General features: G+C 47.9%; 1 protein-coding gene across 6 annotated transcripts in view; it reads right to left on the bottom strand.

Annotated features, from left to right (window-relative positions):
- METTL24 (methyltransferase like 24) overlaps positions 1-14,340 on the bottom strand; it is a 42,745-nt gene extending 28,405 nt beyond the window's left edge. The window contains exon 1 of one of the 6 annotated variants that reach the window (XM_066994433.1): positions 13,959-14,340. In XM_066994433.1, the coding sequence (XP_066850534.1) occupies positions 13,959-14,270 (312 nt within the window). In that variant the 5' untranslated portion in view covers positions 14,271-14,340. Of the gene's footprint in view, positions 1-6,364; positions 6,413-7,387; positions 7,628-13,958 lie in introns of those variants that run through there. The other 5 variants (XM_066994434.1, XM_066994432.1, XM_048081108.2 and 2 more) reach the window with 5 other exon arrangements.
- Positions 14,341-17,170: the final 2,830 nt, after the last annotated feature.

The raw sequence follows: 17,170 nt of genomic DNA, 5'->3' as shown, positions 1-17,170 counted from the left end.
AAAAATTTTGGATTCCCATTGTCCTGCCACCAAATCTGTGGCTTCCAGTGAAGAAACAAAAGACTTGTCAATACACACACTGGTGTCTCAAACAAGGGGAAAATATAAAATCCTCTGATTAAACTGTGCAATGTATTTTTTTATATTTGAGGCAGAACCAAATATGAGTGGAAAGCGCTTGTGGCAATAAACTCCATCAATAACTGTAAATATTTGCTAGCCATAGAAACGAATGATACACATCTTCAGCTTCAGCTGTTCTGGCTCTACCCTGCATATCACTATGTTCACCTCCTTTTGGAAGTGTATAGCTGAACAGTTGGGTGAAATTTTGCAGAGTTCTTATCATTTTAAAATGCAACGGGTGGGATTCAAATTGCAAAATTTCAGACGTCTACAAAGCAAACGTGTAATTACTGGGTCACGTTCCTGAAGGCTAAAGAAGGCTATCTCTGGACACGATGGACAGGGCTTGGTCATCTTCTTTGGGCTGCCTCTGGAGCCCTTGAGCATATTATCTTTGTGGGTTTTGGTGGTGCTGTGGTGTTTTTTTCAATTCAAAAGTTCTTTGAACACAGAAATTATTGCGTGGCAGCCCATCAGAGTACTGGCTTTACAGCACGTGCCAGCACGCCTTGCAGGGGACACGTACCCAGCGCGAAGCCTGCTGAGATGCGTGGGAGGGCTTCTGAGGACGGGGGCAGCCAAGCCTGGTACATTGCTCCTCACGCTGCTAACAGAGCAGCTCTTGCAGTGATCCCTCCTACGTCTGGTTTCGGAGGCAATTAGCTGGTTGACTCCCAGGGAGAGCCAGGAGTGAAGGAACATTCATGCAACGAGGACAACCAGTGACCAGGCTCCTGCAGGCAGCTGGGAAGCCAAGCTGCGTGACAGGACAGATGAGGCAGACGGGCTCTTTGAGGGCGTGATTCATCTCGCTACAGAGCAGACGTCTAAAATAAGTAAGATGAATCACGCACTGGAAAGCTCCATTTCTCTCCATTAACTGCAAAGGCAGCCTAGAGGACTGGCTCAGATGCATCGACACCGTAGACATTTAGCTCGGGAGACGAGGAAGCCCGGACCAGAACCTCAGACACGCCACGCTGCACAAAAGCTACAGCTTTGTATTTTATAGGGTTGAGTCTACTCGTCAGCTGCGAGCCCGACCTAATGCTTCACTGCACTTTATTCTTCAGCAGGGCTGAATAACTCCTAATGTTTTACATTTGGAGCAGCAAGACGTGGCACAAGTAAAAAAAAAATCCACCTCAAAGCAGAGGTGTCAATAGGAAAGAACAAGCACACCTCAGCACAGACCTCCTTTAGAAAAACCCTCGAGAAAGTTCCCCTTTAGCTAAACGTAATCAGCATTGCAGAATACAACACACAGAATTACAGCACACAGAAGGTTCACAAGAGGTACAACTACAAAAATATACTACTCCACATCATTAATGTCGAAATAGCTGGGCCAAGCACAGGTTCAGTAGGCTGTAACTTAAAATACAGACTTCTACCATGACTCATATTTAAAGATCTGAGTGAATTAATTTCTAACATGGCTGCTTTTATATGTATCCCGTCTCTACAGGTCTGAACTGTTTCTTTTTTTCTTTTAAAATTATTATTATTTTCTATTTTTCTTTGCCGTTTGGCTTCCTTAAACAAGCGTTTTGCACCAGAGAAACCATACTGCAGAAATCTCATCTGAAGCACAAGACATGGAGAGTGTCACAGGGCAAGCACAGCTAGAATCTGATCTTGCTGCCACCAAAACTGAGAATTTCCACTCCACCAGTGAAACTTTCATGAGCTGCATGAGGTCCATAAGGAACTGGAAAGAATTTGTATAGGAAATATTTCTATTTCCTTATTTTAATCTTTATTTTTTTGGAGTTTATCTAAAGCGGAGGCATCTCTGACAACACTGCAGACAAGCACACAGCCGTCTCTATCCAGCCACCAAAGACTTGCTTTGTTCCCTGTAGGTACCAGTTGTGTGCAGTGGGACAAGCTGACCACGTATGGGGTCCCTCCCAGACAGACCCCAGTGCTATCAAACTGCCGTGCATTATCCTGAGGTTTGACCACGGAGCATTAGGCTGAGGAACAAAAGTCCTGTGCCAAGACAAGCAAGCAACGTAATTAATGCAGGCAGGTTCTCCCCTGCAGCAAGGCTATTTACCAAATCAAATCCCGCCGATGGAAAGCGGTGCTGCGATAAAAATGCTTTCTGCATTAATAAGGGAATGTCTTCAATTTAAATGAGGTTCCAACGTGACTTGCGCTTGAAGAATTTCAATGGCCAGAGGTGTACAGATGCCTGGATGGGTGTGTTGTATTTAATTGAGGAGGGAAACCCTAGGATGCACCTAGCTCCTGGGCACCATCTCCTCCTCCAGGACGCTGCAGGGCAGCTAACACTGCTTGCCCAGGGCCATAGCCCACGCACACAGCTCTCAGCGTCACCCCCAGGGCTTTGCTCGAGAGCCTGTCAGCCTGAAGTCAAACTCTCCTGCTTCGCAGGGGAAAGGAAAGAAGCGACACTTCTTGAATGCAAAGTTTTGCAACGAAATGAAGAAAACGTTCATTTCCTGCTCCCCATTTCCCAGCTGACTGCATGAAACACAGCCACAAGTACACAGCCGATGGCCCTGATCTGCCGTGGCCACCCTCCAGCAAGGCCTGGCAGGCCGGGGGACACAGCGGGTCCCTCGCCACCGCGGCCTAGGCCCCATGCCGGGAGGAGCGCCATGGCCGTGCCCCAGGGGCCTGGCTGGTGCTGAGGCCTGGGCCTGGCTGGGCCCAGCCTGCATAGGGAAAAAAATAAAGGCTGCTTGGCACCCCATGAAGCGGCAGAATGTATGCCACTTGAGGAATATGACGTGGCTTTGGGGAAGTTAGGAGTCCTTTCCAAAACTAACACGACAGGGCCAGATATGCAGAGGATTTGGGGTGACTAATGCTCTGTTGAATTCAGCATGAATCCCTGGCTTCAGTAGGACAGGGCTGTTGGGAACCAGCTTTCCAGCCTTAAATTGGCTGCTGTGGACAACCCCTTTGTAAATCCACCCGCGGACCTGGACTCTGCTTATTCACCTGCAGCAGCCTGGGTGCAGGCTCGTGGCTTAAAGAAAACACCTGTATCAGAGCACCAGCCAAAATGTTATTCCGTAGATGCTTACGAATTCAGAAAGCACTGCATCTAATTTATTCTTCATGTAGCACAGTGATTGGGATTTCTTTGTTATGGTGAAAAAAAACCACTAACAAATCGGGCAGCAGAATTCCAGCACTATCCAGAGGCTGACAGGGTGATAATTCATCTGATGGAGATAAAACCAGGAGCTAGAACAGACTGAAATTTATGGAGGCAAATTCTCCAAACCGCTTAAGCAGTGTAATACTCAATCGGCTGAATTATTTGCAGGACCTGCTTGCCAACACGTAAGAATAACAGCCAGAAACAGACAGAGCAACCACTGACATTCATTGCTTGTCAAATTTAGACTTTTGCTAAGCAGAGTCAAGACCAGGGTTTCAATCAGTATGACTACCTGCTTTAAATGAAATTGAGATTCCTTGGTTGAGAGAATAAGGGAGATGTCATAATCAACACAACAGGGGAAAAAAAAAAAAAAAAAAGAAAGCCGTCTTCCCCTAGGCTGGCTTCATCTCAATATTCAAACCACAGGCTACAACAAACAGAATTCATCAGTAAATACTCAGCTAGCCAGATAAGCCGAGTTTATTTTGTGCAAATTCCAGCACTCTAATCACGATTTACAGATAGGGATGTTTCTGGCAGCCCATCCACTGGCTTTGCCTGAGGCTAAGAACCTGCCAAAAAAAAAAAAAGTGCTTTAAAGTAAAAATGCTTCCACAGAAATAAGAGTGTTGCACTTGCACAGCTTTCTCTCTCTTCCAAGTGGAATGCAAGTGTCTAAAAGGAAATGATCCACCACACTTCTTAGCCCACAGGGCAATCTGAAGCATCAGAAAACCCCTTCACCACCAGCCTGTACTGGCGATGCATCCACACCAGTGGAAGATCAGTAGATCTGTGTAGCCCCAAACACGCCAGCTAATCCCTGAATTTCATCCAACAAAGAAATAAAAGAGGTGCCACAGCCATAAGCAAAAGATCAGCTCCAGCAAGCCCGCCATAAATCACATGAATGGTCGTGCTCCTGCTGGTAACAAGGGCCTTCTGTGCCTTGGGAGGAGAAGGCGCTATTTCCAACTGAACTTCTGTAATATCACAAAGGAAGTAAACATTAATTCTTACCACTGGGTAAACTAAAAGGCTGCAGGACTTCTACAGGTATTTAGCTTTGACAGCATAAAACCTTAGGTGAGACAGACAGATAAATCACAACAGAGACCTAGGGGCTTCTGTCCCCCAACCCACCACCAGCTCACTTGATCATACTGCATTTTGCTGGGCAGCCAGGGATGACTCTAACAGCCAAACTTCACTTATTTCTTCAACTACTTATCTCATGTACATGGTAGTTAATAAAACAAGGCAATGGAGCTCCCTAGAATGAAATGTATACTAGCTTTAAATGCATACATATTCCTTCTCGTGTTGTTAATATGATTATGGATTACTGCCCACCATCTAGAGCTATGTAGAGAAGTCTTTCAAACAAAGCAAGACTGACCATCCACTGGGCAATTATTTCCCTCCTTCTAGAAAATGAACAAGAACTGGCTTACAAGTTGCTAGGTGTTTAAATGTAAGATTGCACATTCTGTGGTTTAACCCCGTCAGGCAGCTCAGCCCCACACAGTCACTCACTCACTGTCCCCAGGTGGGATCAGGGAGAGAACTGGACAGGTAAAAGTGCCAGACCTCATGGGTTGAGACCAAGACAGCTCGCTAGGCAAAGCAAAAGCCACACACAAGCGCAGCAGAACAAGGAATCCATTTGCTGCTTCCCATCAGCAGACAGGGGTTCAGCTACCTCCAGGAGAGCAGGGCTCACCCTGCATGGCACGGCTCCTTGGGAAGACAAACGCCATCACCCCAACATCCCCCCTGCCTCCTCCTTTCTCCCAGCTGCTGTCGCTGAGCACGGTGCCACAGGGTGTGGGACATCCCTTTGGGCAGCCTGGGCCAGCTGTCCTGGCCGTGTCCCCTCCCGGCTCCTGGGGCACCCCCAGCCCCTCACTGGCCGGGCAGCACCAGGAGCAGGAGAGGCCTTGGCTCTGTGCAAGCACCGCTCTGCAGTGACTGAAACATCCCTCTGGTATCACCACTATTTTCATCACAAATCCAAAACGCAGCACCACACAAACCCCTATGAAGAAAATCAACCCTATCCCAGCCAAAACCACGACACACATTTATTCTCCAATTTATAAAGAAGGAAATAAAGGTAGTTTCAAAGGACATAAAATATTTTTTGTTCAAGCTAAGTAGGTATAGACCCAAGTATTATAAGCCCGTGATGGATGCGCTTGTGCAAATCTGCACTGTCCTCTTCAGTGAAGGACATTTTCCAACGTTTGATCACCAATGCTAAACATTACACAGAATATAGCGCTAGCCAGCTACGTGGATTGACCTTGAACTCCTGATGTACCCAGAATTCCCACGGACATTCTAATGAATAACAACTACGAGATCAAACTATTCATCAAGACATCTAACTAAGGAGAAACATAGCAGCTCAGCAGCAGCCAATTGACACGTAATTGCTTCTTGCTTAATTTTCTCAAAAGAGTGAGGGAAAACGAACAAGACACCATTACTCTGCCCTATTCAGGATGAAACAAAGTTCACTCTTTTTTGAAATTTCCAGTGCTGCAGAACATAAATGAGCGAAGTCCAAAATGAGACGCGTTGGTATTAACAAATTGTATCATTCCTTTGTTGTTTTTTTTTCAGACAGTCTCTACAACTTCCTACCCTGCAGTGCTCATCTCTGGGATAAATCTCCATCCTCCACTAATGCTGCCGACTCTGCAGGGGGTAGGAAGGATTTCAAACCAATTCTTATCATTTTTAGGCTTTTACATGGTAAGCAATATTTAAAATTACATGCTGTATCAATAGACATTGCCATCTCTTTCCCCTACCATTTCAAACACTGTCTCTTTGTGAAATATGAAAGAGGATGCTAAACAAAAGGCACCCTACTTTGAAGCCCCCCATTAATCAGCAGCAGGGGTGACCCCAGAATGCTCATGCTCTAACATCATTGCCCTAACATCAGTGCAAACTGTGCCCATTTCCGAGCCACTTCCAGCCCCAGGTATCTCATCGATATGTGCTTCTTTACTTACTTTTTGCCCAGGCTAATTTTTCCCAGCAGACTGGCCTGTCAGGAAAGAAAAAACAGCGTCTTCTTACCTTGTCAAAACCGATACCAAGAACACTGAGCATCCCGTTTCAGCAATATCCCCAAGAGATGTGCTGCCTAACTGGCTCTCCGCAGGCCTCTCCTAGTTAGGCACGCCAGGTTTGTTTTCCACACGCCAAGATGGGCAGAGCGTTCAATGTCTTTCGTCTGCAGGAGCCACAAATCAGTCCTGGAAACCACCCAGGATTCTGTCACTGCCAGCAAATCTACAGCAGTGCACCTGAAGCTGCACCTCAAACCTATCAGAGGGTGGAACCCGAAGCAAATACCAGCAGGTCCCTTGTTACGTGAGCTCTTGGTCAGCTCTTTCCCCAACCAGCATATAAAACCAGAGATTTTGCATCTAAAACCCAAGGCAGTCGGATCCTCGCAAGGGTTCCTCAGATTTGGGTTTTGTACAGACAAGGCAGCTCTATGCTGCTGAATTTCAAAGAGCACCGCAAAGCCATTTTCTTCCCATCTGCAGAGCATATGGAGAAGACTTTGGTAAGAAACAAGCTTTCTGTACACATGGGAGCAGCTGCTGGAACTACGACGTTTATCATTACATAAAGAGACAAGGAAAGGTTTATTTACTGGATTTACAAATGTGTCACGGAGGGCATAAATCACAGGGCTGGTTTTTAAACGTTGCAAAAAAATGAAAAAGAAAGAAAGGAAAATAAATAAAGGGAGGGCCTCCTGCAGAGCCAGCGAGCTTTCCAGGCCCAGGACTTGTGCTCTTCAGGAGGCCACCAGACACCACGGACACCCTGTCACCCCCTCCCTGACACCGCAGCTCCTCAGCAAGCAGCAGCCGGTGCCTTTCTCCACCGCGCCCGAGCCGAGCAGCGCATCTGAAAGAAAGACAGAGAGAGACGGGACAGAAAGAGATCAGGCAGGGGAACACACGTGTCATTTAAGGTCCGACATTCAGCACTGCATACATGTCTGGAAGTCCCACAGCCCTCTCCTACTCAAGCGGACCGACGTATTACCACGAGAGAGAATTCACAATCTTGGCTTTCACTTACCTCACCCAGTTCATTTGCACACACAGCTTCCATCAGAAATCTGCTTACTCAAAAACAGGACAGCGTGTCACACTGTCACTTCTGTATACAGCAACGTGAACACCAACATCAGGGTGAGCAACGCAACGTAACAGATTCCAGCATATACATGCGTTACCACAAGTTAAAAAAAAAAAAAGATCAAATCTTTTCCTTTTTACTTGCTCCACTGAACAAACTGTATTTGATCTTAGACTTCAGCAGATCGGAAGGATTCTAGACAATGCCTCATCATACTCAAAAGTATCTACCAGCTATGAAAACGCTCGAGTTAGCTAAGTGACTCACATCCACTGCGCGCAGCTCCGGATTGCTGAGCGGCCGTCCAAGACAAACAGATTTCCGAGTTAATATTAGAACAAGCGATAAGAGGGGCATGCTGCAGATGCCATGAAGATGAGTGGTGGTTTGCACAGACTTTCTCACCTACGCATTCAGTCTTTTATCCGGGCTGTGCTGTGAGTGACAGCCATCGCTGCCACGTGCTGGTGTCTCTGGAGCACAGCGCTGCCCCAGGTCCCACGCTGCACCACCTACACCGACAAAGACTCAGTGGAGATGTCAAACCACGTGGATAAAATCTAGTGGGAGTCACTGAAGTCTTCCCTTCAGCGTGACAGAGACGTCTGGCACACAAGCACCTACCGTGCACAGCTCTAACAGATGGGTCAGTGCTGATGCGAACAGACTGAACCCGCTGGGATGAAACCCTTACTGGCTACCACGTTAAATACTTACTCAATCCCCACCCTTTTGTGGGACCTACAGGCCATGCCCAGAGCTACTCAGCCACTCGCTACAGCATCGCTGCACAGGCTGGAGGACAGGAAAACTGGTCACTTCCCTTGGCAGCAGCCCAGTTCAATAGTCTGAGCTGAGGACAGCAAATGGGATCGGGTCAGCGTGGTCTTCTTCCTCCATCAGCTACCACAGTCATGAAGGATCCACTTTCTGCACGGGGCTCACAGACCGCCCAGGTTGGCTCAAGAAAAAGCTGGAACAACTACCAAAACAGCCAATTATGGAACAAGATACCAAAAGGAGAACTTGCCACCTCCATCTCTGGGTTACATCTTTAGATGGGGAAGCTTATATACCCTAAAAACAATTTTTCTATGCCACAGCTATCTACGAAAAGTTATTCTCTATACAGGAGAAAGAAAGTCGTGAGCAGGTATTTGAAAGAAATCTGTGTTGTTCGGTATAATTACATCTCACTCAGCTGTAATGTTTCTGAAAGATAATATTCCCCAGCCACTTCTCAAAAATTCATGGAGGACAAATCTATTTCAGGTAATACAAAGCGTGTAAGAATCAAGGTTATTCTGGGCGACCATTTGCCTCACAAGCCTGCAAGTGACATCGCTGTCAGAAACAAGACGACCACCTCCTCTTGACGGTCTGCCATAAACACATTTAATTGGTGGTTGAAATACAGCAAAATGCCAGCGATGTTCTTTGTCAGAGGCAGTAGGAAGGATCCCTGTGCTCTCCCTGTACCTTCTGGTCCCTCAGCTGCCCCCACGCAGCAGCAGAGCTGGCTGGTGCTCCCGAGATGCGATGGTCGGCTGTTGAGAACTGCTATCAATAAAAGTTCGGTCTTTTCTTCCAAACACAATAACCTTTCCCCCAGCCTGTGCTACAAGCCTGAATATCTGAGCGAAGACCAAGGCTCTCACAGCTGTTCCCCAGGTACTAATGGCCCGAAGCCGTAAGCTGCTACCTCGTGCGAATCTTACAAGCTTAGCAACTTTGGGTCAGTTTATCCTTGGTAAGAGACCTCCAAGCACTAGAGGAAAAAAGTTGTCAAGTAATGCTCCTTCCTCTGGGGCCACTCAGTCAGCACAGGACAATTACGGAGGAGTCTGGTCTCTCCAGTGAGGTATTAAGCCACAGCTACGACCACTTAGAGCCTTTAAAGACCCCATCACCTCTTTTTATTACATTGACATTAGGTCATTGTTCAGGCTTAACTCCAGACTGGATAATCACACTCTGCCCGCCAGACTGCTTCACTAATTGCAGGTCAGGTAAGTGTGGAAGTGACCTCAGGAGGCTGACTCAGCTCGACCTCCGCGCCTTGCAGCACAGCTAAGAGCTTCGCTGGACGTCTCGCCAAAGTTCACACTTTTGCTGAGGGCCTTTCTGTTGCTTGCCCAACTGGAGAGTTAAAACATTTTCCTAACATCTTGCCTGAAAATGAAGCCAGTTACTTCCCGTCCCGCTTACGGTGGACCTAGGGAACAATTGGTCATTATGTCCTCCAAAAAAAAAAATTGTTTTGAGTTTGAAGAGCCTTGGCACACTCCTCTCATAACGTACTTTGTTCTATTTAAAACAAGAGGTCTAAGTTAAAAGACCTCTAAGTTAAACCTTAGAGGTCTGGCTGCCTGTACCTCTTCAGATCTTTTCCTCCCGTTGACACTCTCGCTAGTCGGTCAGCTCGGAGGTGCCCATGCTCAAGTGAAGTAATCCCCAGCTCTTCAGTGTTACACTCTTTTTCTGCAACCAAATCATAGCTGCAGTTCATGTTTGTAAAAGCTGAGACATTATTCACTCACCAACACACATATGTATTTGACTTCACCAAAGTCAAAGACTAGACCAAGTTTTCTCCAAGAATTTTGGCTCTTGCTCATCAAGATGCAGAGTAAACCCCTACCCAAGTATCCAAATCTTATCAGATTTTAAAGATGTGAAGTCAGCTTAAAAACAATATACATAAAAGTAGAATGAAAACTTCTAATACATTTGCTTACCAGATTCACAGAACAATTCAAAAGGACTCTTCGCAGAAGCCCTACATATCACCGACATAAGTGAAAGTAGCATCGCCATTTTCAAAGTAAAAATAAAAGTTAAACTGTAAGTAAAATCTTAGCATTAATGCAATGCCAAATTGCTTGGAGTCATTTTGAATTTGCCATATTATTAACTGCCTAAAAAAAAAACTATAAAAGAGTTATTCCCTATTGCTTTGAAGATAACACTGCATTAAAGATGAGAATGCATCAGTCATTGCTGAAGAGAAGCAGTAGCCTTCTGGACACAGTTCTTATCTGGGGAGGGGGGAAACAACAATCCAAAAAACAGCGAAAAACAATTAGTCTCTATCTTTGAAGAACAAAAATAAGAATGTATACAAGTATAAGTAATGCCTACAAAAATATAATGCCACAAAATTGTTCTGTTTTAGGCAATGATACTTCATGTTTCAATGTATGTTGTAACTGCAGACAAAATGCAAATGGACCCACGCAGCAAAATCTTAGCTTTAAATCACCGAAGGCAAAGATTTTTATATCCATAGATGTGAAAGAGCATCCAATGTCATCAGGTTAACTTGGGCAGTTGCCACACTCCTTGCCTTTGAATAGCCCCAACAGACAGAGAGGTTTACAGCGGATATTACTGTTTTAAAACAAAACGTGGTTGTTTCCTTCTAGTCTTAAAGAAGGCACGCTTTCAGAAATCCACCTGTGGCTACAGCCTTGTGACTTGAAGCATTACACCAAGTCCACCTCCCAGGAATCCTGGACTGCAAAACCCAGCCAAACCCATGCAGAAAGCAGGAACCCGAACCTCGGTTTTTAGGAGAGACACAGTCACAGAGCTTGCCAGCATTGGCAAGGACAACTGCAGGAACTTAAAACATCTGCCCAGACTAAAATCTTTTTTTTTTTTTTTTCCTGTGCATAACTGTACTGCACCATGTAAAACTTCATTTTTCTTCTCCTTCTCCTCCTCCTCCATGGAAATAAATCTGCCTAGAAGTCAAATAACTCCAACTTTTCCTAAGCAGACTAATGGAAAAGGCTCCCCCCCATTTCAGAACACAAGAGCCTAACGTGGCTTTTTACTGCAATCACTGCGATAAGAATTTGCTGTTACTTCAAATTCCAAATGCAATATTTTAGTTGGTTGTTGTTGTTTTTTTACTGTCACACCCTGCAATAACATTTTAAAACTTGCCTCTGATGCCTGTGGGTGTCAGTGAGAGTGCAGATCTCACTGATACCTACTACAAGAGCTGGTACACGTGTCAGAATTTAAATTGTTTACATGTAGCTGGAGTTTTGTTATCTGCTCTGTACATTCCCATACCAATGCTCAACACAAGCAGAGTTTAGAGTCAGTTTATAAACATATTTGGTCATTTTGTTATCAACAACACAGTTTTAAGCACTCCCACCAAACTGCAAATGGGATCACTAACTTCTGTTTGCTTTACATTTGCAGCACATCATGCAACTCTCCATGTTCTTCAGAAGACCATCGAGAAAGCCAAACTTTGACTATTACTTTCCAGCAAGAGCACCAACAGTGACTTTATTCCCTGTGGTTTTCCACAAGTATTTTTCATACGTGCACCTTAGGTGCTAAGGAATGCACAGACACTTGTAACCTCGGTGGTAAACCCCTTCCATCTGCCATACTGTCCCTCTGTCCACCCAAAGAGATTTATCAGTGATCAAGAAAAGCACGCGTTTACACCAGCAATTTCCTGCAGACACAAGGGCCACTTACAGGCAAATCTCCATCCTTCCCACCCTGAGTCTTTTTTTTCACCCTTTTGGTGCTGTTGTTTGCTTAACTGCAGCTCTCCTTGAGAAATAAATGACAGAACTCTGCTTCAGAAAACTTTAAAGTAATTCAAAGTAGTCATCAGATAATTTCCCTGTGTGTTTTTGCAATTTCTTTTATAAGGCCAGAAAGTAGGATATTCAGCTAGACCGATGGAAACTTTCTGTTCATCAGCCTTTTCCTTTAATTCAGTGATGTAAGCTGAAGCAGAGTTGTAATGAAACGACACTAAGGAAACGGAGCACGGCTCACCGTAGCTGATTTCTTACTACTGCCATCCTGCTGGCTCACACATCGCAATATATTCCAACAACAAAACCAGCAGCGAGGAAAAACACCCCTGAAAGCCTCTGCAGACTTCAGAAATGGACCGACAGTGGTTTACGGACAGATGGAGCGTGCAAAAGCATACAAAACCCATGGCGAACGACAATCCCAACCTGGCAAAGCACAGCTGAGCTGGCCGCATCCCTCTCCACCAGCCCAAACCTGCGCACACCAGCCAGCTGCTGGCAGCAGTCTGGTGCTGCCACCTTTCTCCAACAGGGCTGGAAGAAGCCGCAGACCGCTGGTGTGAGTGGCCATGCCTGGTAAGAGCCCTCACCTTGCCTCAGAACAGTCTGAAGTGACCTAGGGAAGTAAAGGATTTCCTGGTGACAAGCCTATAAATAAGAATAAAACCAAAATGAATCAGTCCTCTTCTTTAAGCTATCGTACCTGATCGCCACGTCAACAAGTAAAAATGGCAGTATTCAGACCACTTTTATTTTCTACATCTTCACTTACCAACTCTCTCCCCAAACCAGAAATTCCCAGAATTTCACTCCCACTATCTCCACAGCCTTATCTTCATTTCAAGGATTAGATTTTCTTAGTCTGAATCAACATGCTTCAGCCAAAGGGCTGAACATGGAGACAACTTTGTGGTCTCAGACTTAACCAGGCAACCCCCCTCTACTCTGTATTTCCTAATATTTTTCACTTGAATTAATTACTGGGATTCAATTGAAGCCTCATCAGCAGTGTGCCAAACACCATGACCCTACAGCAGTGATGTTTGAAGCACGTCACCTGGAAATGCATGGAAACATACTGTGGGACGAGTGAGCCGCGAGCTCTCCAACACCACGAAGCACTGCTAGGTCTCTGGTGCGATGGGCGCTCTCTCGTATTGCTAGTTCTCCCCTGCGATTTCCTCAAAAAGATCACGAAACAGGTTTAGGGCGTGCTTTACTTTTGTCTCCTGTGTTTGATGCCATGCTTAGCACGTCTTCAAGAAGCTATCTGAATCCACGTGGTAACAACTTTTTTCCTATGAAAGCTAAAATTATCCCATAATTACAATCATTCAAACGCTGGGCTTTAGGAGAACACCAGCTAACTCAACATTGACCAGAAAAGCCACAAAACCTGACACTGCGAGATGTAGACGCCTCAACGAGGTACCGACACCAGGATGCCGCGTGGTTATCATGCTGAAGAACAATGCCACCCTGTGACAACGCCATCCTCATCACTGCCACGGTGGTGAAGGAAGCAAGGCGTCATCTCATTTCTCCTTCTAAAGCCTTCAGGAATCCAGCGAGAGAAACCAGCGGTTTCCTTTTCCCATCACAGCTCCCCACGGAAGACGAGGCGAAACGAGAGAAAATCTAAAATTCACGCAATGCAAGAGCTCACAGATTACCTCCGCTTTAGATAAACTACTGGGGGAATACGTGCAAAGAGAGGAGAGCGGACTTGCACACGGGCACGGCCGGGGACACCTGCCCAGGTGGCGTCTGGAGGGGACCAGGAGGTCTCCCTCTCCGTCCAGGCAGGCTCTGGTGGCCGCACGTTCAAAGCTCTGCACCAGCACCTCGGTGTCCCGACACGACAACCCCCCGAGCTGCCGCAGAGCCACCCCCCGGCTCCTGTCGCGACACGGCTGCCCTCCCCCGGCCCCTACCTTCCTGCGGGGGCCGCCCGGGGGCTGCGGGGGGCAGCAGCCGGGCTGGGCGCCCCGCCGCCGGCCGCTCCGCACGTAGGTCACCCGCCGCCGGCCCGGGGGCGCCGCCGTGCCGCGGGACTGGGGGGGACCCCGGGGGGGAGCCCGGGGGGGAGCCCGGGGGGGAGCCAGCCCCGCAGCCGCCGCCCCCCGGGGCTTCTCCTCCGGGCACCAGGATCGCCGCATGCCCAGCTGGAGGCAGAGGAAGAGCGCGGCCGAGAGCAGGCAGAGGCGGAAGGCCGAGCCCCGCCGCAGCGGCCGCTCCTTGGGCATCGCGGCCCCGCCGCAGGGCTCATGCCGCCGGCGGGACGGGGCTCGGGCCGATGGGGCAGCGGCGAGACCCCGCCCCGAGCGGGGCCGGCCGGGGAGGGGCCGCCACGGGCCCCGGGCACCGCGGCGGGAAGGTGGCGGCGGGGCCGGACCCAGCCCTCAGCCTTCAGCCCCCAGCCCCCAGACGGCAGCCCTCAGACCCCAGCCTTCAGCCCCCAGCCCCCTGCCCTCACACCCCGGCCCCCCCCCGGGCTCCCTGCCGGTCAGTTTTGGAAGGGGAAGGCCCGGTGGCAGCAGGCGTGTGGCTGTGAGGAGAATCCCGCAGCAGTGTGAGGGGATCGAGCTCCCCAAAGCCGCTCGAAGTTTAAGCACTGAGGGAGTGAAGCTCTCCTAAACGCTTTGTCAGAGCACAGTCAAATAAATGAGGTCCATCAGGAAGAAACATCGTGTCTTTCCCATATTTAGCACCCAATGTCCGCTTGCTGTTGTGCTGTTGTCGTACAGCTTCAGTGGAAAGCTCTGAACCCCGCCACTCTTCTGGTCCTCACCAAACCACAGCCCGAAACACTGATCTCGTGTGGGTCCCCGCCAGGCTGATCGGCCTCCCTCCGTTCGTGAGGATGCGGGGAGCGATCCCCATAAAGAACAGCCTGGGAGCTTGGTGCTTCCTTGATCCTTTGTGTTTTAACAAACGGCTGCATTTCTCATGCCTCTCCCCCATCTCTTTTAAACATAAGTCTGCCCATCTCAAACAGAACAGAGGGTTTCTGAAGACAGAGAAAAAGGCAACACTGAAACAAAGACCTCAGGTACCCGGACTAGCACAAGAGTCAATGGGAATTAAGGTGGCGCCTTCAAATTCTCACCTCTCCAGCATCCAGCAACCTGGAGTGAGTTGCAAGCTAATTTATTTCCCCAGGAATCAGCTGCAAAGGCACCTGCCTGTGAGCAGCTCCTGTTGGGAGGAAAAGGAAATTAAAATTCCAGCATCGTGCATGCAGCTCCTGTTCGGCCAGGGGAATCATCTCAGCCTTTCTGAGGTGCCAGCAAATGCATTCAGGCAGTTTCACAGCTTCTGCAAAGCACGCTTGCTTTCTGAGATGGGCAGCAAGCGGCCTCCCCTCCCTGCTGTCCCCCAAGCAAGTTGGATAGTCTTAGGGGAAAATGTATCATGCTGGATCCATCGGAGCAAAAAGCGCTGCCACATAATGCAAGGAGTAGCAAAAACACCGGCTTTGAGTATGAGCATGACATTCCTACTGAGAGCAGTGAGCGTTATGCCTTCATAACTGGAATCAAACTTGGGTCCTGATGTGTCTACTACTATTTCTACCACAAATTTCTACAGCTCCCTTCATTTCTTCAGAGAAAGTCCTTAAAAAATGAAATTCCACCAGTATTCATGAATTTTCCTAGCAGCAGAGTGCTAAACTTCTGCGAGGAAGAAATTTAACATTAATGGAAGTTCATTGCTTCAGTCCTGTCTCTCCTGCTCATAAATTAGATCTTGCCTGGGATGCTGTTGTGTAGCAAAACCTCTCCTGACACTGGTGAGCTTTCCATTACGCACACACCAAACTTCAACAGATCACATCCTAGTTCAAAGAATCCTAAAAGTCCGTGTGGAGCAAATGCATGCCGGGCTCACAGCACTAAGGGCAGCACCAACTTGCTGGGGTTGGTTGTGGGGCTCATTTAAAGAAGGGGTCAAGGTGAGGCTCTCTGTTTGCTCCAGAGGACCTGCTGCTGTGTGGCCAGCTGAAGCCAGCCAGCTCAAGGAAAAGGTTGATTTGTGGATTTGAGAACATCACAGAAAAAGCAAGACAAGGACAAATTCCTTCAGTTTTCCATTGCCACCTTCTTTGCAGCAGTCATTTGATGCTGATCTCTTTTACGGCCATTCTCAGCTGTAATGTTCTGCCTCCACCCACTGTCATGACTTGTGTTCATCGTCTGGCTCGGCAAAATGTCTGCCCAGATCTCTATGCAGAATTAAAGTCCAGGCAGGAAAAACACCACTGGGAATTTATTGGATTCTCCAAGGGCTGTTAATGGAAGTAAAGTGTCCCTCCTATAAAACGAGAGAATGATTAAAAATGCTCTTTTCTACTCAGCTTAACAACCCCATTTGGTATGAGCCACATGCCAAAATCTACAGGACAGAGCGAACGACGACCTTTTTTCCTCTCCTCCCTCCTACACTCCTGGCTCGCGCTTTGAAAGCTGCAGTGACGTTGGTCCGTGTGCCTGAAAACAGAGAGCTTTTGTGCAGAAACTTCCACAAGGTCACGTTAAAAGTGGCTGCGTAAAGCGAAGCACAGCGTCCCCCTGCAGAAGATGTGGGGCTGTGCGTGGGGACTCATCCTGAGCCTGGAGGAGGCAGAGCTTCATTCCAGGCTGGTTTTACTGCCTTGCACATCTGTGTGCTGGGACTCTGCTGTAGTCCTCTGGAATGTGGGACAAAACACTTGGAGGTCCCTGGGTGACTGTCGGTGACTGCTGGGCTGCCAGCCTGGTCTCACTTCTGCCCCTTGAAGTTGAAAACGCTGGCCATATTCACCCGTGCACAAGGTGACAGACCTTTTGCAGGAGTTCTGCTTAGTCCTCCCTGTGCACTAAATCCCACGTACAACTCAGGGAAAGCCTCTCTTCCTGCTACCTTTTAGATGCTAGTGACCCAGAAGCAAACTGGCCACACAGGTCTGTTATCCGCTTACCGCTGCTGAGAAATATGCGTCTGAAAGGCTATCGTAGCAAAAACTCAGCTGCCTGGAGCACTGAAACCACTTCTTAGCTCACCGCTGGTGGGCTTGGAGATAACAGATAAGGGGACTGTTTCTGCGGCCTCCCCTCGTTCCTCCTCATGCCGGCAGTCTGTGCGGGCAGCCCAACAAAAGGCCGAT

Source organism: Anser cygnoides, chromosome 3, assembly GCF_040182565.1.
Source record: "Anser cygnoides isolate HZ-2024a breed goose chromosome 3, Taihu_goose_T2T_genome, whole genome shotgun sequence".
Taxonomy (NCBI): Eukaryota; Metazoa; Chordata; class Aves; order Anseriformes; family Anatidae; genus Anser; species Anser cygnoides.
The sequence above is the reverse complement of the archived record's forward strand: the minus strand, read 5'-3'. Positions and strand labels throughout refer to the sequence as shown.